Genomic DNA, 21,240 nt, shown 5'->3' with positions numbered 1-21,240 from the left:
TGATTGCATGAATCGCATGGTGTCGCCAATGCAGATGCCCATAGATTATGCTGGGCGCCGCCCTTTGACGTCGAGTTGGTCTGTGAGCGCCCCGCGTCTGCTGGATTGGGCAGCTCCACGACCGACGTCACATTTATTCCCAAGTTTCACACAGACACCGCCAGCTTCATTCAGTGTTTTCCAACGCGGCCTACACCTGTCAGCGACCGAGCTGCATGCCGCCAGTCCCGTCCGCCCCTAGCCCCAGTCATCTTTAACTTTAGCATCTGCCCGGGTTGTAACTGCGCCCTGCCGTCTGCCAACTCTGGCCGTTTGAGCTCGGAACCTGCGAGAAGCCGCCTCCACCTTCGAGCGGGCCTTGATCTATTATCATTCTTTCGTCACGCCAGCACCACAATTAAAATAACTGATCCCTCCCCCCTCGTGCCAGAGGAAACCTACCCACACCGCCTGCTCACCGGCCCCAGCCACGTTGCGGAGGTGAATGCTGACCTCGCCCAACACCCTACGCCGCAGATAAATTTCCTGTCAGGAGTCTCGCGACTCAACCACCTTACAACCCCCACTATCCAACATATCCACCGCCAAGATGTCTAACGCGCCCACAACCCTCAAGCAGCCCGAGTCGTCGGAGGGACGTCTGCTGCTCGTGTCGAATCGACTGCCCATCACCATCAAGCGCTCCGATGAGGGCAAGTACGACATGTCCATGTCCTCGGGAGGACTGGTCAGCGGTTTGAGCGGACTCTCCAAGACCACCACCTTCCAGTGGTATGGCTGGCCCGGACTTGAAGTCCCCGAGGACGAAACAAAGACCTTGAACGACCAGCTCAAGGAGAAGTACAACGCGGTACCTGTCATGCTCGATGATGAGCTCGCAGACAGGCATTACAATGGATTCTCAAGTGAGACTATCAATACCAGACTATCTCACTGCAAGCGCTAACAGTCGTAGACGAGATCATGTGGCCGCTCTTCCACTACCACCCCGGTGAGATTACCTTCGACGAGTCCGCTTGGGACGCCTACACCGAGGCCAACCGCCTGTTCGCAAAGGCCGTCGCAAAGGACGTACAAGACAACGACATGGTCTGGGTGCACGACTACCACCTGATGCTCATGCCCGCCATGTTGCGCGAAGAGCTCGGCAACACCAAGAAGAATGTCAAGATTGGCTTCTTCCTGCACACACCATTCCCCAGTTCCGAGATCTACCGAATCCTCCCCGTCCGCAATGAGATCCTGCTCGGCGTTCTCCACTGCGACCTCATTGGCTTCCACACATATGACTATGCTCGTCATTTCCTGAGCAGTTGCTCGCGCATTCTGTAGGTGTCAACCTAAGGGCAGACTTCGCACTCACTAACTCGGACCAGGGGACTTGCCACAACACCAAACGGAGTCGAGTTCAAGGGCAAGGTCGTTACTGTCGGCGCTTTCCCCATCGGTATCGATCCCGAGAAGTTCGACGAGGGTCTCCAGAAGCCCAAGGTACAAGAGCGGATAGCAGCCCTCGAGAAGAAGTTCCAGGGTGTGAAGCTCATCGTTGGTGTTGATCGCCTCGACTACATCAAGGGTGTACCACAGAAGCTGCACGCTCTCGAGGTGTTCCTCACAGAGCATCCCGAATGGATCGGCAAGGTCGTTCTTGTACAAGTCGCCGTTCCTTCTCGGCAAGACGTCGAGGAGTACCAGAACCTCCGCGCAGTCGTCAATGAGCTTGTTGGTCGCATCAACGGCAAGTTCGGCACTATCGAGTTCATGCCCATCCACTTCATGCACAAATCGGTCTCCTTCGACGAGCTTATTGCGCTCTATGCTGTCTCAGATGTCTGTCTCGTGTCTTCGACACGCGACGGTATGAACCTGGTGTCTTACGAGTACATCGCGACACAAGAGAAGCGACACGGTGTCATGATCTTGTCCGAGTTCACTGGTGCTGCACAGAGCTTGAACGGCAGTCTTATCGTCAACCCATGGAACACCGAGGAGTTGGCGGATGCTATCCATGACGCAGTCACCATGGGCGATGAGCAACGCAGTCTAAACTACCAGAAGCTGTCCAAATACGTCCGGAAATACACTAGGTAAGTACCCACGATCACATCTCGACCGACACGTTCTAACTTCACATAGCGCATGGTGGGGCGAGTCGTTTGTCACAGAACTTAGAAGGATCTCGGAGACACCAGACCGCAAAGTACACTTCGCTAACGCTCCAGTCGCGGGAGTTGATGACGCTACAAAGACTGCTGGTGAGACGAGCTCAGAGCTACCGATTCGTCAGGAAACTGGCAACAAGGACAAAGAGTCAGACCCGGCCGCTGCTGTCGATGCTCAAAAGGAGATCGACGGCGCATCTAGCCGATAGGCGCTGTGCCCCACGGTGAGCACCTCTGATTATTACGACGGATGATTTCATGTGACGAAAGTTCGGCGTGATGGATTCGCTTGGGTTAGACGATTGATGAAGGGATCCGATTCTCACAGTACCCCCTCAATTGCTAGATCCTCTTACCTAGAAGCTGTAGTGGAAACATCACTGCAGTAACAATATACCCCTTCTACAGACGACCTTTTTTTGTACTCTAATCGTGACTGTTTTGTTCCGCGAGGGAGTTCGTACCTTCGTGAGAAACAGGTACACGAGAGCGTGGGATGTTCCTGCCTACGAAGGTCACTGCCAAGCCATTAGCGCGTCATCATCCGCTGTCGCAAACCTCACACGCAATTTCGCGTCTTCTGCGCCCCCAACCCCCATCACGCCGACAAGAAAACTTCCACCGGCAACTTCGGAAACGATTGGTAACGAGTTTGAGTTTACGCGTCAATACGAATCAGTCCTCGACGTTGACGCGCAAAACACGCTCATGAGAAACCACAATGGAGCGACCCGCGTCTTTTATTAGAAGTCTGACTACGTAGGTCTGACACTGACATGACCGAATCTCAGCAGTCGACTTAATCAGCACCGCCTATCTACCACTCAATTAAGCGCCACCAAACTCACGCTCCACGAAGTCGACAAAAAGGAGCGTACGTGTGCGGCTGCTGCGCTAGCTCCGAAGAAACGCCAGACGCTCCTTCCAAATAGTACCAGTCCCCTCAAACACCGACATTCACTGCCATCACAAACGCCAAGTCACCGCATGCGCTACCATCATTACTTCTGCTTGAACATCGCTGCTTCCCATCCGTACGCACGAGTTAGTCGACGTCCATACCGTCTGGCCAACGTCAACGGCACTTCCCCGCTCGGATGAGGTTCGTGGAACTGGATACCGCGTGGCAAGTTCAGTTTCTTTGGTGTGAACTGCCACGCAGACCCGTGAAGCTTCTCGACGGCGAATCCAAGCTTGGTGAGCGTAGCCACAAGCTGGTCCCAGCGGATCTTGCCCGGGGGTTCGCTGTCGTTTGGCATATGGAAAAGTGCCTTGATCACGATGTAGGCGTCCTTGCCGACATGGTACAATGGTTTCGACACGACCACCGGTTGCTCATGCGCATCTGGATTGACACCCCCACCCCTGGCCGTAACATTCATAACGCCATGTGTCTTTGTTTTGGTTTTTCCTGCAACGGCAAGACGGTTGAAGTTTCCGGTTATCTCTTTCGTTGCATCATGGAAGATCTCGGACATGGCCTGATACTCGAACGTGATGGGTGATGTTGGCAACTCACCATGCGCTTTCGGGTCATGCCATGGAGCTGTCCTTCGCATTGCGCCACCTTCATCGAGTATTCTACGTATGACCACGTGTTGGGAATAGCCCGTCCGCTTGCGGAAAGCATTGTCGACATATCTCCAAAATTTGTCAAGGTTTCGTTCCGCTTTCCGGCGCACTTCGACAGCCTCTCTAGTATGAATGTCCTCGCTTGGGTAGTCGAACTTTCCATCTGTTGGGTTTCCAAGGTCGGGCGCGACTGCACCTCCCGAGTTTTCCGCTAGAAGCATCGCCCAGCTCTCCATGGATTGTAAGAAGCTTATGATCCACATGGGGTATACACGACCGGTGTGCACAGATTCAAAATACGGCCTCAGCCAGGTATAACAGGAAGATATCCGCAATTGGTGAAGACATTCGATACAAGCTGAATATGGAGTCAAGACTTCCTCTATGAAGGGAGAGAGTTTGTCTCTTGCTGAGGGGTCTCGTGTGCAATAGGTTTCGAGGCAGTCTAAACCGAAATGAGAGAAGTCGACTGCTCCAGGGAACGCGGTAGCTCGGCTTAGAAGACTTAGCACACGTCTGCCAGCGAAGTCGTCACTCTTTACTGGCTCGAACTTATAGCTGGACATTTCTGGTACAATCGACCTGGTCCGAAGATGACGAAGTGGCGGCGATCCTATAGAGTATAGGTTGACGAGTTCCGCGACATCGCCACAACAGATGGTCAACATATAGTACAACTTCTCCACGGTACTGTAGTAAATCCCAAGTAGCTCCTCGCTTGGCTTCGCCTGCAAACACGATGCGTGGAGGGTTTCGACTTGAGTCGACAATTGATAAAGCTTATCCCAGAGGATCAGGTTGGAATAGGCCTTGGATAACATCTCACGGAGGACGAGAGAATAGAATGCCTTCGTTCCCACCGTCTTACATGGATCACCGGCTTCGTTCAGGATGTTCTCAGGACGGTGGTCTGCATGCTCTTGGACATGATCCGCAAAATACGCAGGGTCTTCGCGCAAGGCCCATGCGTGGTCTTCCAAATGCGATAGTACTGTTGAGATCAAGTGCCGGATGCGCGCAACGTTCGGGAGGCCTCGCGAACTATATGGCGCCTTTCGATGTGCATCTGCAAGGCTTCGTTCCAAGTCTTCCTGGTCTGACAAGCTCGGTGGCTCAGACGTGAGCGGGTAAGCATCGCTGCAAAGCATCTCTGGAAGGACATCATGCATGATGTTTTCGCAGCATGCGACAAGAAACTTGAGGATACCTTCCTGGATGCGAAGGGTCTGCAAGGCTGACCCTACAGTATACCCAGGTTCCTGCTCATCATCTTCCTGTTTAGGCTGGGCTTCGTCCTGAAACCCTTCGACGCGGCCGTACATCTCTTCTTGGAACTTGTGTGTCTCTGGGTCTCGCTTTTCGAGCTGGACAGTGACATTCGGGTATCGGGTAGCTTTGATCGGTCTCGCCAATCCCGAAAAGCTGAGTTCGGATGAGGCGAATCCGGCAGGATGGTTGCGCGCTCTAGCATTTATGAAGACGAGCAAGGACTTTGAGTCTGACAGATCCTCTAAATTGAGGTAAGGCCATAGCTTGTTTCGAGTTGGTAAGTAACCAGGATCTTTGCAAGAGCAATTTACGCAATCGACGTGCAATTCGCCCATGTCGGGTCGGTGCATGTCCGGGATCCCAGGAAGGACTGCACTGAGTAGTTCTCGACGCTTCGATGGCGACTTCTTCCTCCATCGACTCCGTATAGTGGCCTCGTGTCGCGCCACGATCGCATATAGACGGCGCCAGTGGGTGAGAATGTTGCGGCTCATCGTGCTTGCTGAGGAGATCACCAAGTCTGGCGGTAAGACAGGCTTAGCGTCATGGTCCGACAGAATCCCAAGTATTTTATCGACATCGTCCATCTTGCAGGTCTGTGACTATGTCAATACAGTACGCGTGATTGCAAGAGGAGAATACATGCATCGATGGTATATTGCTGCGGGTGTATCAGGATCACTGAAGCAGTTCCGCGACTACTACTTGCTCGTGGCCAATAGATAACTTCGCGCCACTGTATCCGATGAAGGATTGGGCGTAAGAAGCCAAAGGTCGTGTAGTGTTTAGGCAAACGCCGTTTGTGTGGCGCTATGACCACCAACAGATAGTCTTAGTGAAGCGCAAGTTGCGCGTGTGTGCATCGATGAGACTACTGGACAAGTCAGCCTGAAATCGCAATATCCCACATCTTCAGTAAGCGTTGTCATATCGTGGAGATCCATCATAGGCATGCGCTGTCGTATCTATCCGGTGGAATGCTGGGTGTTTTTCCCTCTATCAGTCACAGTTCTGCCCCCTCCTTCTGCATATTACGCGGATAATTGAAGACTGGATCTCTCGTATTGGATGTACGCTTGAGCGCTCTTCTCCCAAACGCTTGTAGTTCACATTCGCATAGGCTGTTCTGATAGCGGTCAGACGTCCGTCTTATTTGTCTGCAAGTACTCTCGCGTCACACTTGGGCAACACGGGTGTATACGCCATCTGAGGAAAGCTATTCCCATGGGAGTTGTTTTGTCATCTATTGGCTAACATGCTCAATTCGATTTGTCTGCTCGTTGTAATATTATCGGGCGATTTGATACTGGAATGCATCATCACGCATGGGTATAGTATGATTTGCGGAAGTCGTGAGTGGCTGATCGTGGCCATTATGCGTTAGGAGAGTACCCTTAGCTATAGTCTATTTGGATTGATAGCATCTCACACACTCTCGATTGAGCTATACAAGTAACGCAGGCAACATAATGCCCAGGTGACGTACCTGACGGCTCCCACTTCCTCACCTCCCGCCGCACCTCCCAAGTGAAAGGAGTGCTCTTTCCCCTCCGGTCCTACACCCACCTCTATATATAGCATTACCAGCTCCCCCTACTGACCTTCTACACCACCCATCCACTTTCTCCACATCTCCACTATGAAGTACCTCAGTATCATCACCTTCCTCACAAGCCTTACCGCAACCGCCCTCAGCTCCGCCGTACCTCATGGCGTACCCCCCGACTGCACCCATCACAACAACGGCGCCTGCGTCTCCTCGCCCGCACAGTGCACAGAAGGCGAGCTGCAATGCCTCACTACCCTCCATAGTGGCTACGACGGCATAAACATTTGCGAGCATGGAAAGTGGGAGGCACGCGATACATGTCGCTGCACCGATAAGCCAACACCTCAGTGCATCGACGCTACGCTTTCTTCTCGCGATAACACCCTGAGCCGCCGATGCGAGGAAGGCGTACCGAAATGTATGTTGCGGGAGAACAACGGGAACGGAGGCGTGCTCTTCAGGTGCAAAAACGGGTTCTGGAAAACTGCTATGCGTTGTCGGTCTTCTGAGCGTTGTCATGATGGGAAGCTGGCTACTTGTTCGTGGCTTCGTGCAGCTTAGTAGGATGGATAGGGGAGGGGTTTTGGTTGTTGTCGTCGCTGTTGTCGGAGAGCTGGGCAGTGCTATGAGCTACGGGAGTCATAACCATGGGCAGTGTACATGCAGATGGGACGGATGAGTTCTTTATCACTTTTTTGTATTGTTGTGACTACTATCAACAGGAATGGAAGCATACTATCATCACCATCTCAAGGTATCGCTACATCCCACCACTCTTCAAACGCCGCCAACACCTACTCATTGCGTACAACCCACAGTTTACATGTTTGCCAACAGGTACCTCAGACCAGCCCACATCTCTTCACCACTTGGCAAGATCTGCGCAGCTGGCAAGACGAATCCGTAGTTGCCGGTATCCCTCAACTCAACCGTCATGGAGTAGTTTGCCTTAGCAACCTCGAAAGCATAGTCCACAGAGTCGCCGCTGACCTGGTAAATAGTGTTGCAAATAGGGCCTCCCGTGAACGTAGTTCCATGCACAGCCTTGACAGCAGCAATGGCGCCCTTGGTAAGAGAAGCATACTTGGAGGAGTTGGGGACGACGCCGGAGCATGTGTAGCCGTATGGGTACATCCAAAGCTGGCTGTAGGCGTGGATGTCCATGTATAGCGCGATTCCGCGGCCAGCAGCTAGGCTGTCGAGTTGGGCCTTTAGCAGCTTAGTCTCTATACCGTCGCCTGCAGATGGGCCCTTGTAATCTTGAGCGCAGGGAGAGGTCGATGCGCCTTGGGGTAGGTCCCAGTGAGATGGCCAGTTGCGGTTGATGTCGCGGCCTACGCAAGACGCGGAAGGAGTGGTCTGACGGTTCTTGCGCCACAGACGGTCGGCTGACTGGGTGTAGGCGAAGCCATCTGGGTTCACGATGGGGAAGATGTAGAAATCGTACGAGTTCTTGAATCCAGCTGTGGTGGAGTCGGTGGATGTGAGGAGCTGGTACGCAGCGTACTCAACGACCATTGTTGTGATCCATTCTCGTGCGTGCACAGTTCCGTGCCAGACTACAGCTCTCTTGGATCCTTTGCCGCCGCTGCCCCAGATGTGGATACCCTTGATGTCGCGGCCTTCAACCGATTTGCCAGCAGAGACTACTTCAGCGTTCTTTGGGTACGCCGCGGCAAGGTCCGTGATCCATTGCATATGATCGGCAATCGAGTGGTACGCGTTGAACCAGGAGGCACTTGGTGCTGCACCGGCTGATCATCGTTAGCACAAATTTTAGATCTATCCTGGAGCCTACGTTGCCGCTAGATCTTGAACTCTGCGAAATCGCAAGACAATGTAGACTCCTGGCTTGTTTTTCCTTGCATGGAATATATCCAACGTACCGGCATATATGCTGACAGTCTGCTCGTCTGCGATCGAACGGCCAAGATTGTCGTGCATGACCTTGGTCTATCCAGTTGTTAGTGTCAAGAAACGATCGTAGCTAGGAGGCTACAAACTGTCAAAAAGTTAGCTAAGTATATTCAAATGTACTCGTGGCGGTTACTTTACCCTCTATGTCCTTCGTAGACGCTTCAAAGTCCTTGACTGCCGAAGGTGGGACCATAACGTCGACCACATCGCTGGATGCTGGCTTGCCTTTCCACAAGTCAAGTGAGAGCTTGCTCATGACATCGTCGATCTTGGCAGCGTTGGAACCGACATTGACGCGGTACACCTTCCAGTCATCGTAGTTGATCTTCTTCGTGTTGACGGTGGCCGCAGACGCTAAGCCTAAAGAAGCAAGGGCGATGTTGAGGAGCTTCATGGTATGTGAGGATGAAGGAGAAGCGTGAGGGAAGACTCCAGATGAAGGCACCGACTATGCTACCTATATATTCAGTGGTAGACCAGATGATATCGCGCAGCCCTGCTCTATACCGGCACTAAAAGGTTAGCCCCGGCTCCTCCAATGCAGATGCGGAAGGTCGTCAAAGATCCCCAGATTCGCGCCGACCCGGTCGCTAGCACCATGAACGGAAGGAACGAAACAGGTGACTGCAGACTATATTAGTATGAAAACGAAAGTTTGGGAGATCCGTAGGGTAATGTAGACTCCTAGGTCATTTCTGCGTTTGATTTCTGATGTGAATGGGGCCGGCAAATCAACGTCATCACGTACCCAACCAACCAAAGAACAAAGTAATTGCGATCGGATCACCACGAGACGAACGCGACCACAAGAAGATCCTGGAATCGGGTGCTGCTAAATTCGAGATAGAGACGATCATAAAAACACAAATGCGCGACCATTCGTTGACGGTGAACCTTGGCGTTTACGTGCCTACTGGTTTAGGCAGTTCGCTGACTATGGCGGTTTGGTCCCCTGCTGATCCGTCTAGGCGCATGATGCTTGGGTCGCCTTCGAGCTTATCGTGGCCTTGGGATATTAATTACCATCGCAATGGAAACAGCTTCCTGGGCGAGCGTTTGCTCCGTAGGAGATTAATGCGAGTTGGGCAGGTGGGCTGTGGGGGCGCTACTGCTACTGAACGCGGTGTGTTTGTTGTAGAGTGTGAGTGGCCATCTGGTGAACCGTATGATCGACTCCACATCGTGATCGTATATTGAGCCATTAAGTCATGTGTAACGAGATGGAAAGGTTGTGGAGGAAGCGTGAAGCGTTCCGAGGTTCGCTGTGGCGGGGCGGGGTGCACGTGTTGTCTTGGCGGCGATCATGGCAACGCTATGGAGCGCAACGATCGTTCGTGTTTCTGTCCAGCACATCGCTTGAGGCATCTTGGATCATGGAGATCTCAAGTCCCATGTTAAGCTAGGGAAGAATTGAACAGGTCTGGAGCCTGCATCAACGTTAGGCTACCTACTTTGCAGGTTTCTATATTGATGTAGGCTGCAGACCTCTTCAGTTTTTGCCTTGTATGAGGTGGGCTCATCAACGGCACTACCTTCGTCCAAGGCATCACATTGCCTTCATACATGGTTTCACTTCAGAAACAGCCAAATTTACTTCACCAATACACGAATCTGCGATTTCGCAATCACACGAACAATGAGATACCAGGGCTATGTAGAGAACCTCGTGGCGGTGCAACAGTAAGACGCGCACCCTACTCCGTTCGCTCCTTCAAGCTCTAGTGGGTAGACCAATCAAGAACGTGCCATGCTGAACGACTCGCTATGGCCTTCGTTGTATTCGTTCCAAGATTCGCTAAAGAATGGCTGTGGGCAACATAAGGTACACGCAAAACTTGGTAGAGCCACCGCAAAAAACTGAACGTGATCTTGGCTACCTATGTAATTGTCACTCTTCGTTGCATTTCTTCCACACAACCTTTTTTTCATCGTCTTCAGACTCCCCAAACACACATTCCCACATTTTCGCCATGTCGTCGCTACTTATCAACGCCGCTTGCGCTTTCTCAGCCTATGTACAGATGATGATATGGCCGACACCTTCACAAGAGCCCAGCGTAAAGATGTTCCACACCTTCTACATGATGGTACCACTGTGCCTGTGGAACGTATACTGCCAGGTGCCCCTTGTCAATTTGATAGTGGGAGAAAGACAAGGTGGAATAACGACGAACTTCAAACACTTTCTTGCATGGTGGCTGGTGTACTACCTGGTAACGTACACGGTGTGGAGTCCGACGCTGCTTTTCATATACTTGCCCGTTTTGTCTGAGTTACGTGGCAAATGGTCTATTTGACCTTCTTTCGGACCTCAAGCGGCTGCGGAACGGCATTAGTGCTTCCCGACAGCATTGCGGTATAGTCAACCGGTTACTCTCTCTTCAGTCCGACTTTACCCGCCTTCCTCAGCCCCACGACAGCGATCATCATACAAACGACCATATACCCGAACATAAGCCAATAACTCGCCCTGTACCCCTTCAACACAGCCACGTCATCCTGGTCCTCAAACGCCCCGCCATCATCACCATCACCATGGCCATCAGTACCCGTACTCCCGCTCTTAACCTGCACCCCCAGCGCAACAACCTGGCAACTACCCATACCCAAGCTCATACCAAACTGCGCAACGGTATTGAACACAGCACCAGCGAGCGCCTGCGTCTTTTCCGGGAAGTTGTCACTCACGATGATGAGGCCGACGGTGAACAAGACATCGGCACTGAACGGGGCGAACATCTGCGCCCAGAAAGCGAGTTTCCAGTAGCTCCACGTTGGTGGCACGACGGCCATTAAGAGGGGCGAGATGGCGCAGATTAAGGCGGAGCCGGCGACGAGCCAGCGGGCAGGGACGCGGTGGACGAATAGACCGACGGATATCTGGATTAGGACGCCGGCTAGGAGGTTGGGGAGGAGGTAGAGGGATGTTGCTAGCATGGAGGCGTGCTGGACTTCTTGGAAACTGGACTTGGGTTAGCTCTGGACTTCTGCCATGTTGAGCAACAGGGTGGTGGACGGTGGATGTTGATACATACTATAGACTGGAGAAGAGTTCAATGGAGTTCATGACCCCGTAAGAGAGTGCGACCATGATGCAGGTGCTGGTAAAGGGGAGACTGTTCCACAGCTTGTTCGGTACGAGGGCTGTTTTTCCACGTCGCTCACGGTAGTGCATCCAGGCTGGAAAGGCGCAGAGAAGGAGGATGCTGACGACGAGAAGTGAGGCTGTCTCAGCTGAGCGAATGCTTGTCAGGTCGGCGCTGATGAGACTATGTGCTGTTAGCTCTATCGGATTCAGACGATGAAGAGAAGATACATACGCAAGCACGTATGCGAGGATAGCTAGTCCGCCACTAGATATCATACCACCAACCCAATCAATCTCCTTACCAACCTTCTTCCAAAGCGCAATCACACCATCCTGATTCTGGGAAGGAAGTTTAGGAAGCGTCCAGACCGCAGCCACAGCGACCGCCAACGTACACCCTCCAGTCACGTAGAATCCCAACCGCCATCCCGCTCGTTCAATCATAACACCACTCAGTACTAGTCCGACAGCAAAACCAAGCGGCTGACTGAACCCCAAACACGCAAACCCAAGATTCCTCGCTCTCCCAGACGGCACAGCACCGGTAATGATAGCAACAGAGGCGGGTAAATGCAACGCAAGCGCCACACCTTGAAGAGCCCGAAAAGCTACGAGCTGCCCGCCGGTCTGCGCAAACCCGCATGCTAGCGTGAAGACACCGAGGAAGGTGATGCCAGTGAGCTCGACGGGTCTAGCACCAACTATATCGGCTACAGAACCCGCGATGAGAAGTGCGGCGCCGGATGTGAGACCATAGACAGAGGAAGGCCATAGGTAAAGAGAGCGTTCTAACGCGATGGAACGTGCGATTGAGGGGAGGCCGACCGTGATGATGCCGTTGGTGAAGCTGGCTATGAAGCCGACGAAGGAGGGGGTGAAGATTGTAAGGAAGGTACGGAGAGTGGATGGTTTTGTGACAGATGGCGCGGTGGATGATTCGGTGTCGGATATGCGGTGACCATAATTCGAGATTTCTTGCGAAGGCTGTGGTGGATGATAGATAGGTTTTATGGTTGTGGCTTTGGGTGTTGGTTGGAGCTCGAAGACCTCGGTCGTTGTTTGCGTTTGCGTTGCCATCTTCCGACCTCTTCCACAGGATATGAACGTACAGTTGTTACAAATCTAGAGAGGAAAGAAGCTCTTGAGAACACTTTAATGCTCACATTTTTCTAGTAGATTAGTTGAAAACTGTGGTAGAGGAAATCCTTTGGTGACTAGCTTCACGCCCTACGTCGGGCGACATGTCAAAAGTCAGGGTCCACTATTTGGGTCGAGAACTTCGATCATTGAGAGAAGCATGGAAGAAGAAAATGTATTTATTGTCAGCTGTCAGTGATGCAGTCGCATCCATTGAGGTTGAGCGCATGGCGTTCACGGGTTGCCAAGGCTGTTCTTACGAGTATGCTTCGGATGCAGGTACAAGAGAAGGGACGAAGGCGCTAGTTTTTTTGCTGAGCTTACGACGGTTACTACGGTTGCGCAAGAGATGAGACTAGTCCGGGGATGTGGACTTCCCGCAAAGGCGTGATGCAGGGCGCTGCAAGCCCTTTATGGGGCTCTTCGCGAAGGCGATCGTTGGCGCGCGTGGCCTCACCGCCGAGTCCATTTCTACGCGTCGCGTCAAAAAGCGGTAAAGAAAAAGAGGGCAATTGTTGAGATGGTGTGCTGTACCGTCTGGACTAGACAGACTTCCAATCAATGGCGGGACGCCGCGTGGCGGTCAAGTTGATTGAAGTTGGCGGCCGTGCTGTTGCTGCATCAACGACTTTGTTTGGGTGACGTCGGCTCGCGTCCCCAACCTCGTCCTAACCTCCTGCATTTGCCCACCAGCCACCCGCACCCAACACGCTCCAAACCAAAAGTTAACGGGAGCCACGCTTCCACGCTCCAAACCCCACACTACACATTGCTACCAACACTACAGAATACTCTCTGACTACTTTCTGCCAGTTGCATTCGCTGTTCGACTCGCTATAATCGACCTGCACCTGCGAAAACACCAATACTACCCTCTCGCCTACCATGGCGCCCCATCCCGACATTGCCGCCGACGAGCGGGCACTCTCGCCCATGGCCGTGAATGCTCTGCAGCTGGCCAAGTCAATGGTCAAGCGTGACCAACCTGAGCCATACAAGAACCTCGCCTCAGCGGGTGCACGCCCACCCAACGACCTCTCCGGACCCGGCTTTCAAGCTCTGTTTGCTCTCATCGGTGTCGGACTCGCCCTTGGAGCTATCTGGTTCTTCTTCTGGGCCAAGAACGGTGGCTTCAAGTGGCGCGACAACGACTGGGAGGACTACAAATCAACTGTGCTGAGACGCAAGGGACCCGACGGAAAGACTCTCTCCAACGCAACCAAGAGCACCAAGCTCGGCGGTGGCAGTGTTGTACACGGCGGCAGCTACTTTGGCGAACAGAGCGAGCTTAACTACACGGATGAGTCTGGTACCAGTGTCGACCCCAACGAATATCGCGATGCCGAGAGGGGCGAGGGCGGCCTTCGTGGCGGAGACGGACGAAGGCACAAGAAGCACCGCCGCGACCACACCAACGACTACAAAGACCCTGAGCTCCGCAAGTACCGCGAGGAGAAGGCTGCCCGTGTCGGTGGCCTCAACCGCGTTGGCGATGGCATGTACACCGACTACTCCGGCTCTCAACCCTCTGAAGTCGGCGGCTCCCAGGTCTCTAGTAACGCACCGCTTGTAAAGAAGGACGCCAAGGAAGTCAAGGACCCCAAGAAGGAAGCCAAAGCCAAGGAGATGCGCGCAAGGGAACGCATGCGCAAGGCCAAAGCCGCCGAAAAGGAAGCTGCCAAGAAGGAAGCCGCTGAAGCCAAAGCCCGCAAGGAAGAACAAAAGGCAGAGGCCAAGCGCGCAAAGGAAGAGCAGAAGAAGTCCAAGAAGCACGGCACCCCCTCTGAGGCTCCCGAAATGGCTGAAGTTACCCGCCCCATGATCGAGTACCGTTCCCCCGAAAGTGACTACACTCGCGCCTACACTGAGTACACCGCCCCATCTGAAGCCGGCACACCAACACGCGCTCCCACAAGGAGCAAGGCCCCGTCTGGACCTCGCCGTGCTCCTCCCTCCGCTGCATACTCCTTCACCACCGGCGACGACGACACCGCAACCGTCTACACCGGCGTCTCTACCTCTGACTTCGCCAAACCGCCTCCTCCCAAGGCCGCCCCCAAGACCGAGCGCAGCGCCCCCTCCGAGGTCACCGAGTCAAGCTACTACTCCGACTACCGTCCCAACGCCGACAAGTCCCTCTACTCGGACCCCAACAAGCACGCGCCCCGCTCCCGCTCAGCCCGCCCATCTCAAGACCGCCCCTCCCAAGACCGCACCTCGCGCTCCGGCCGCCCAACCTCTGAGTCTCGTCCCCGCCCCTCAGGCTCGCGTTCGCGTCCCACCTCTGAGTCGCCTCGCAAGCAACACCGCACTTCGCGCCCTGCTCCCCCTGCATCTGACATCTTCACCACTACCAACGGTGATTCTCAGGGCCACATGAGCTACCCGTGCCACATCCCCGGCCTTAGCCAGGCGGGCAGTGTGCATCCCATGGAGAGCGTGTCTCAAGTCGGTGTCCCGACTAACGCGAGGAGGGAGAGGGGCGGTAGAGATGTCATGGACGGCTACCGTCGTGGCGGCGTCCGTGCCGTTGGACGAAGGGACAGTTTGAGCGACAGCGACTAGACTCGTTCGCTCTCGTCTTCTTTCTCTTCAGTAGTATGATTCGGCATTGCATACCCCTTTCTTGGCGTTATTTGGGCTTTTTTATTGATAGAGCGACTTGATCTTTCTTTGAACCTCAGGGTTTCAACTTTGTACAGCGAGCGCGATGAGAGATTGATGTTATGGATGTACAGACTTTGGGAAGGGTATACCAGTGACAAAGGGAACGACGATGGAGGTCTCCGAACGAATGAAGGTTAATGACCTTGTATGTAGTAACACTCGAAGCAATACATGATGACACGGAAGTCACGATAATCGAAGACATTCTCTCCCTACATTCTCCACCTTATACATTACCTGATGCACATCGACCACCACCGTCACTCTCGCTCAAAATACAGCACAGCGCAGCACAGCAAATAGAGCAATTCATCTCAATCGAACGAAAAGGGTATATCACATTACTCTGTCCACTTCTTCCGTCGCAGAAAAACGAACTAGTAACTAGACTACAACGCTAGAACTTGCTTGCTGGCATAAGAACAAAAGCGGAATCCAGTCGGCTAATCCTGAGAAAACGCAAGAGCAGATATAGAGAGACAAGAGACTGAGACTGGATCATAGCTACATACATAGGCATTACCTCATTGGTTTTCCGATTTTCCTTTCCTTCCTTTCCGTGTTCCGTGGTTTCGTGGGCCAGATCAACTGGCCTATGGGTGATTTGTTTGAGATGATAGTGATGGGGTTGTGTAGGGGTGGTTGGTCGTTACGATTGTGGTGGTGGGGGTGTTTTTATGATATGTTGGTGTCGTGTCGTAGCGAGTGTGCTATATTGTGATGTGTTGAGAGTATGGTGGTGATTTGGAGATGTAGGAAGCGAGCTTCCTCAACCCATAATCTACAACTCATCCCTCACAGCCTGGGTGGCTTGAGTAGCGGCGCTGGAAATACTGCTGACAGCTTCCTCAGCGCTACCAGATGCAGCTGCGTACATGGACGCAATGCGGCTGTTGGCGGCGGCTACGGCGTCGGCGATGCGGCTGTTGGCAGACTCCATGGCTCCTTGCTCAGGTCCATAGACGGCGGAACTGGCTGCTGAAGATATGTAGGCGGCATTCTCGCTAGCAGCAGAGGCAACGTACTCGGCGTTGACGCTGGCTACAGACGAGATTGAGCTGTACACACCACCTGCACTGCTCGTGGCTGAGGCGACGTAGTCGGCTGCTGTAGGCGTGCCGAAGATGGCTTCGCTGATAGCAGCTTGGGCGGATGCCGCGGCTGACGAAAAGCTATCTTGAGCTGATTGTGTTCCGTAGAGCTTCTCGCTCACTTGAGACTGAATGGATGAGTAGGCGCTCGCAACTGACTCGCTGGCTTGCTCAGCGGCACCCTTGGGCGTTCCATAGAGGGCAACAGAGGCACTCTCAACAGCGAGATCCAAAGATGCGCTAGCCTGGCTCAAAACATCTTCGATCATAGCCGGAGGAGTAAAGACGGCGCTGACGACTGACGAAGCAGAAGCATACGCGTCAGCAGCCGCGTCGGTGACAGCATCGTAACTGTCGCCCGCGTACGAACTAGCAGCGTTGATACCTTCACTGGCATAAGACTGGGCAGAAGCCATGGCTGCTGGCAGACCCGTGGAGTAAGCGGAGGCGAAGCGGTTCATGACGCTCTCGGTGAAGTCGGGCCCCTTTCCAATGACAAGCTCTGAAATAAGAGCCTGGACCTCGGCATATTGTGCAGCAGCGGCAGCAGTAGCCTACGTGTACAAAGTCAGCATATGTCTCAAATGCAGTTTATTCATCGGACGAATTTCTTACCTGAGCACCGTAAGCGCCAGCTTGAGAGTATACAGACTCTGCCCATGGTGTAGGCTGGCCGTAGACCTGGCTACTGGCCTGAGCAATGAGTGCTTCCCAGTTCTGGCTGGCTTGGGAGGCAACCGACTCAGTCCAGGGGGTTTCTGAACCGATGACACCAGAGCTAACCTGGGAAGCGGCAGACTCAGCGGCTGCTTGGGCGTTGGCGACAGCCGACTGTGCTGAACCAGACACGTACGACGCGGCAGACTCGGCCGATCCAGATACAGCAGACGCAGCAGAAGCGGCTGATACGGAGGCGACCGAAGCCAAAGACTCAATGGTACCTTGCTGGGGACCGTATACAGCGCTCGATGCAGCATCAGTAAACTCGGAATAACGGGCGTGCGCAAGGCCCACAGCTTCGTAGTACTGTCGGCGAGCGCTGTCAGCGACACCGGTGGATTGAGGTGCGGCGAACTGGGCAGAAGCCTGGCTGAGGCCTTCAGCGAGGCGAGACGATGCGATGGAGGAGACCGACTCGAAGTAACCATGGGTGGGGCCTGCTGCATAGCTCCTCACTGATTCAGTGTATTGCATAGCATTCGACAACCTCTCACTAGCGACTGCGAGGGAATCGGAGTAGGCCTTCTCAAAGTAAGAAAGCATGGTTTGGTGCGCAGGCTGGGGCTCCCCAGAGATCAGAAGAGACATCTGGGCCTTCGCATTCTCGAACTGCTTGCTCGCAGCGCTGACAGCATCGTTGTATCGCGAGTTTGCCTCGACTTGTACGGTCTTGATTATGGCTGTCGGCGTTGGGGTACCGTAGATTGCGTATGATGCCGCAGTCACAGCTTGAGCATACTTGTCGGCGATGACGCTGGTCGCACTCTCAACAGCCGGTTGCTCGGTACCGTACAGGACGCTTGATGCAGCAGCAAGAGCACTTGCGTACTGCTCGCTTGCGATCGAAGAGGCAGACTCGACGGTACCTTGCGTCTTGGCAGGACCGAGGAGCGCTTCGCTGACTGCTCGGCTCATCTCAGCTGCTCGGTCGCCAGCGTCGGCAACCACGCTTTGCACTTTGCTGGAATAGGTGTCGACGACTTCGTCATCGTCTGCCAGCGGCTCATCAAGTACAGGTTCGCGGGCTTCAGCAATGATTTGCGCATTGGCTCCACCCCAGACCTTCTTAGGCGATTCGTAGGCTGCGGAGGCCTTCGATGCGGTGTCATCAATGACTTCAGACGCCTTGGATGAAGCTTGAGATAGCAGGCTCTCGGATGAAGGTTCACCATAGATAGCCTCAGACGCTTGAGACGAAACCTCAGATGCAGCTTTCTGGACAGAAGATGCCACACTCTCAGCAACTGGGGTAGAGCTACCTGATACGGCCTCAGAGACCTGCGATGATGCTTTGGATGCTGCCTCCTTGACGGAAGATGCGATACTTTCGGTAAGAGGTGTTGAGCTACCCTGAACAGCTTCGGACGCTTGTGAAGAGACGTCGGAGTACACGTCCTTGGCAGACGATGCGATACTCTCAGCAAGCGGTGTCGAGCTGCCTTGGATCGCTTCGGCAATCTGGGACGATGCACCCTCAACGTTGTCCATAACTTGTTGGGCAGCCTTGCGGACGCGAGGCGCGAAGACCTTGTCAGAGAAATCATCGCTAGCATCGCCGGCCCAGATCTTAGACTTGGAAACATCCTTCAAGCGTACTAGCTCGGCAACCATGTCCGACGCAATGGCCATGGCCTTGTCTTCAAGCTTCTTGGATTCTTCATGGGCCACGCGAAGGCCTTCGTGTCTGTTACCAACGGCTTCGACTTCGGCCTGCCATTCGTTGAGCGTGTTCCTCAGCTTGTGGTAGTTTTGCCAGTCCTTGTACGTGACGCCATCAGTCCACGCCCATCGCATGCCTACTTCTTGGAGGCCAAGGCTGTGGATCTTCTCAAGTACTTCGACAGTGCTCCTGACAGCAGCTTGTACCAGGGAATCTGTCTCTTGATCGTATGATGCTTTCCAGACACGGATGTCCTGGGCACGCTCCTTGACGGTGAGACCGAACTCGCGGGTCTTGGCGCCGCAGTCTTCGTACGCAGCCTCAAGATCGGCGTCTGAAGCATCCTCTGGGAGAGACTGAATAGTCTTCTTGATGTAGTTTTTCAGCTTAGCAATAGTCGCGTCGGCAGTCTCCTCTAGCTTAACAACCAGAGCCTGACCATGTCCGTTGACGGCATTGTCGACCTGTCGCTTTGTGATTTCTGCGACGCGTACCTCGAGATCTTCAGAACCCTTGTCTGCGGCTGTAGCGAACTTGGTCTGCCAGTCGCGGAGATCCTGGTTGAGCTTCTCTTGTAGTTCGGCGCCTGTGAGCTTCGGCTCAGAGGGCTTGACTTTGGTTGGTTTTGCTTCGAGTTCGTTGGAGGCTGTGCTGGCTGATTCGCTGCCGAAGAACTCATCAAGGACACCCCAGCCAGATCCCTCGGTAGAGCTGGGAGGGACAATGGAGGCGGAGGAGCTTGCGATGGTAGGAGTATCCTTGGTGGACTGAGATGGGAGGCTTGTCTCAGCATCGACGGCGGAGACGACAGACTCGATCTTCTGCTGGTCCCTGTAGCGGCCTAGACGCTCGGAGATACGGACCAACTGGGGCTCGACGTTGTCTCCGTATAGCACGCGCAGCTGGGGCCACACTGTGCGGAGGAGGAAGGCCCAGGTGGCATCCTTTGCGGTGTGGACATGGGGATAGACGATGTCGACGAGGACGTGGTGGCCGTATGCGTGACCCTGTTGGAGGTAGGGCTTGGAGCGCTCGTAGGCCGGGAGCAGTGTCAGGTGGTAGATCTCTTCGGAGCTAGTCCTGAGGTCGTTGTAGTACGGGGCAGCAGCGTCAGTCGCCTTCTTGACATGAGGGCCTAGGTACACGTCGTACTGGCCCTTGATTTGCTTTTGGGCATTCTGCAGCTGGGGCTGGACAGACTTCTCGTACTGGGCCTCTGCGTATTTCCTAGCATGCTCGACCCTGTGTGCGCCGTAGGTGGCGTAGTTGTCCTGGGCGAATGTGGTTATGGGCGTCGTGTAGGGCTTGACCTTTGCAATCTGCGGGGCGACGTAGGTCTCGTAGTAGGGGTCGACATAGGGCGCAGCGAAGGACCGGGTCTGCAAGTAGGGCTTGCACACGCGTGGAGAGTCGTGGTTGAGCTGGTGGAGCGATGTGGGACACCGGAAGAGGAAGGTGATGATGAGATACCACGTGGAGAGTCTCGCAACCATGCTCGTGAAGGCGCCCACGAGACTCCGCCTGGGCTTCCGCGAGCGAGCGGACCGCGAGGTGAGCTGCGTCTTCTCTGCGTGGCCGTTGGCGGTGCCATTGGCGGACCCGTTCAGGCTGCCATTTTGTTTGGACTTGGTCGCCCTTCCGTTGGCCTGGGCGGCCATGCTCGCGTGTGGTGGACGATGAAGCGGTGACGCTGTGTGGCTGACCAGCTTCTGCGGGTGCGTATTAGTGGTACTGCCGCAGCAAGTCGGGGTCTGGCTACGTACAAAAATCAGCGACAGGCGGCAGCGTCTGGGTTGTTGATGTCTCTTGAATAATGGCGATGGCTGCTCGAAGTAACTTGTCTGTTAGCGCTGGGGGGACGACAACCGAGCTGCAGCAGTGATGTAATTGCACGTGCGGACGCGGGAACACGATAGCAAGATCAAGGTTTGGACATGCGATAGGCGGCAGAGAGCGCAGAATTACGCGATAGGGCACGAGAGATGACGGAGGAAATAGAGTCTGCCTGTCGCGACTTCTCAGTCCCAGACATTTTCAGTGCCTCAGGCTGCCCCTGCGGTTCGCGTCGTCTCATGTAGGGCTGGATGCCTTCACCCGCGCTGTAGGACCCTGTGACGCTGATCAAGCACCGAAGACACGCCATGCATGTGCAAATCCGATCGCTTGTCCCAGGTACCAGACTAAATAATTAATTGTCCCTACACGTGCACTAAGTGTGGCTAGGTGCCATCGCTCTGCCAGGGGCCCGGGGTGCTCGACTGCCAAGACCGAGACTGTCTGGCGGCGGCGACATCACCACTTCCGTCGCCAGAGCTGCTGCACGCAACCACGGTTCCGGCCGCATCCACCCTTGTGCGCTTTCCCCCAGGTCTATTCACGTCCCTAATTCCCTGCATCTGCATTGTCCT

General features: G+C 54.2%; 6 protein-coding genes across 6 annotated transcripts; 2 read left to right on the top strand and 4 right to left on the bottom strand.

Annotated features, from left to right (window-relative positions):
- Nucleotides 1–589: 589 nt before the first annotated feature.
- Nucleotides 590–2,371, top strand: J4E87_000423 (uncharacterized protein; the record flags this gene model as incomplete). The annotated part of the gene is made up of 4 exons (XM_049372080.1): nucleotides 590–905; nucleotides 956–1,328; nucleotides 1,377–2,087; nucleotides 2,137–2,371. 4 exons carry the CDS (start codon nucleotides 590–592, stop codon nucleotides 2,369–2,371), a joined length of 1,635 nt encoding a protein of 544 aa, XP_049238214.1.
- Nucleotides 2,372–3,163: 792 nt separating this feature from the next.
- Nucleotides 3,164–3,970, bottom strand: J4E87_000422 (uncharacterized protein; the record flags this gene model as incomplete). Its single annotated transcript, XM_049372079.1, has 1 exon — nucleotides 3,164–3,970. The coding sequence occupies one exon, from the start codon at nucleotides 3,968–3,970 to the stop codon at nucleotides 3,164–3,166; it is 807 nt and encodes a 268-aa protein (XP_049238213.1).
- Nucleotides 3,971–7,371: 3,401 nt separating this feature from the next.
- Nucleotides 7,372–8,863, bottom strand: J4E87_000421 (uncharacterized protein; the record flags this gene model as incomplete). The annotated part of the gene is made up of 3 exons (XM_049372078.1): nucleotides 7,372–8,306; nucleotides 8,439–8,505; nucleotides 8,603–8,863. 3 exons carry the CDS (start codon nucleotides 8,861–8,863, stop codon nucleotides 7,372–7,374), a joined length of 1,263 nt encoding a protein of 420 aa, XP_049238212.1.
- A 1,976-nt stretch (nucleotides 8,864–10,839) lies between these two features.
- Nucleotides 10,840–12,634, bottom strand: J4E87_000420 (uncharacterized protein; the record flags this gene model as incomplete). The annotated part of the gene is made up of 3 exons (XM_049372077.1): nucleotides 10,840–11,431; nucleotides 11,505–11,738; nucleotides 11,790–12,634. The coding sequence occupies 3 exons, from the start codon at nucleotides 12,632–12,634 to the stop codon at nucleotides 10,840–10,842; spliced, it is 1,671 nt and encodes a 556-aa protein (XP_049238211.1).
- Nucleotides 12,635–13,579: 945 nt separating this feature from the next.
- Nucleotides 13,580–15,259, top strand: J4E87_000419 (uncharacterized protein; the record flags this gene model as incomplete). The annotated part of the gene is made up of 1 exon (XM_049372076.1): nucleotides 13,580–15,259. One exon carries the CDS (start codon nucleotides 13,580–13,582, stop codon nucleotides 15,257–15,259), a length of 1,680 nt encoding a protein of 559 aa, XP_049238210.1.
- Nucleotides 15,260–16,142: 883 nt separating this feature from the next.
- J4E87_000418 (uncharacterized protein) lies at nucleotides 16,143–20,490 on the bottom strand (the record flags this gene model as incomplete). Its single annotated transcript, XM_049372075.1, has 2 exons — nucleotides 16,143–17,006; nucleotides 17,068–20,490. The coding sequence occupies 2 exons, from the start codon at nucleotides 20,488–20,490 to the stop codon at nucleotides 16,143–16,145; spliced, it is 4,287 nt and encodes a 1,428-aa protein (XP_049238209.1).
- Between the last annotated feature and the right edge of the window lie 750 nt (nucleotides 20,491–21,240).

This window comes from Alternaria ethzedia (assembly GCF_023757985.1).
Source record: "Alternaria ethzedia strain BMP 0044 chromosome Unknown scaffold_1, whole genome shotgun sequence".
Taxonomy (NCBI): domain Eukaryota; kingdom Fungi; phylum Ascomycota; class Dothideomycetes; order Pleosporales; family Pleosporaceae; genus Alternaria; species Alternaria ethzedia.
Note: the sequence above shows the minus strand (reverse complement) of the source record. Positions and strands in the feature narration are given on the sequence as shown.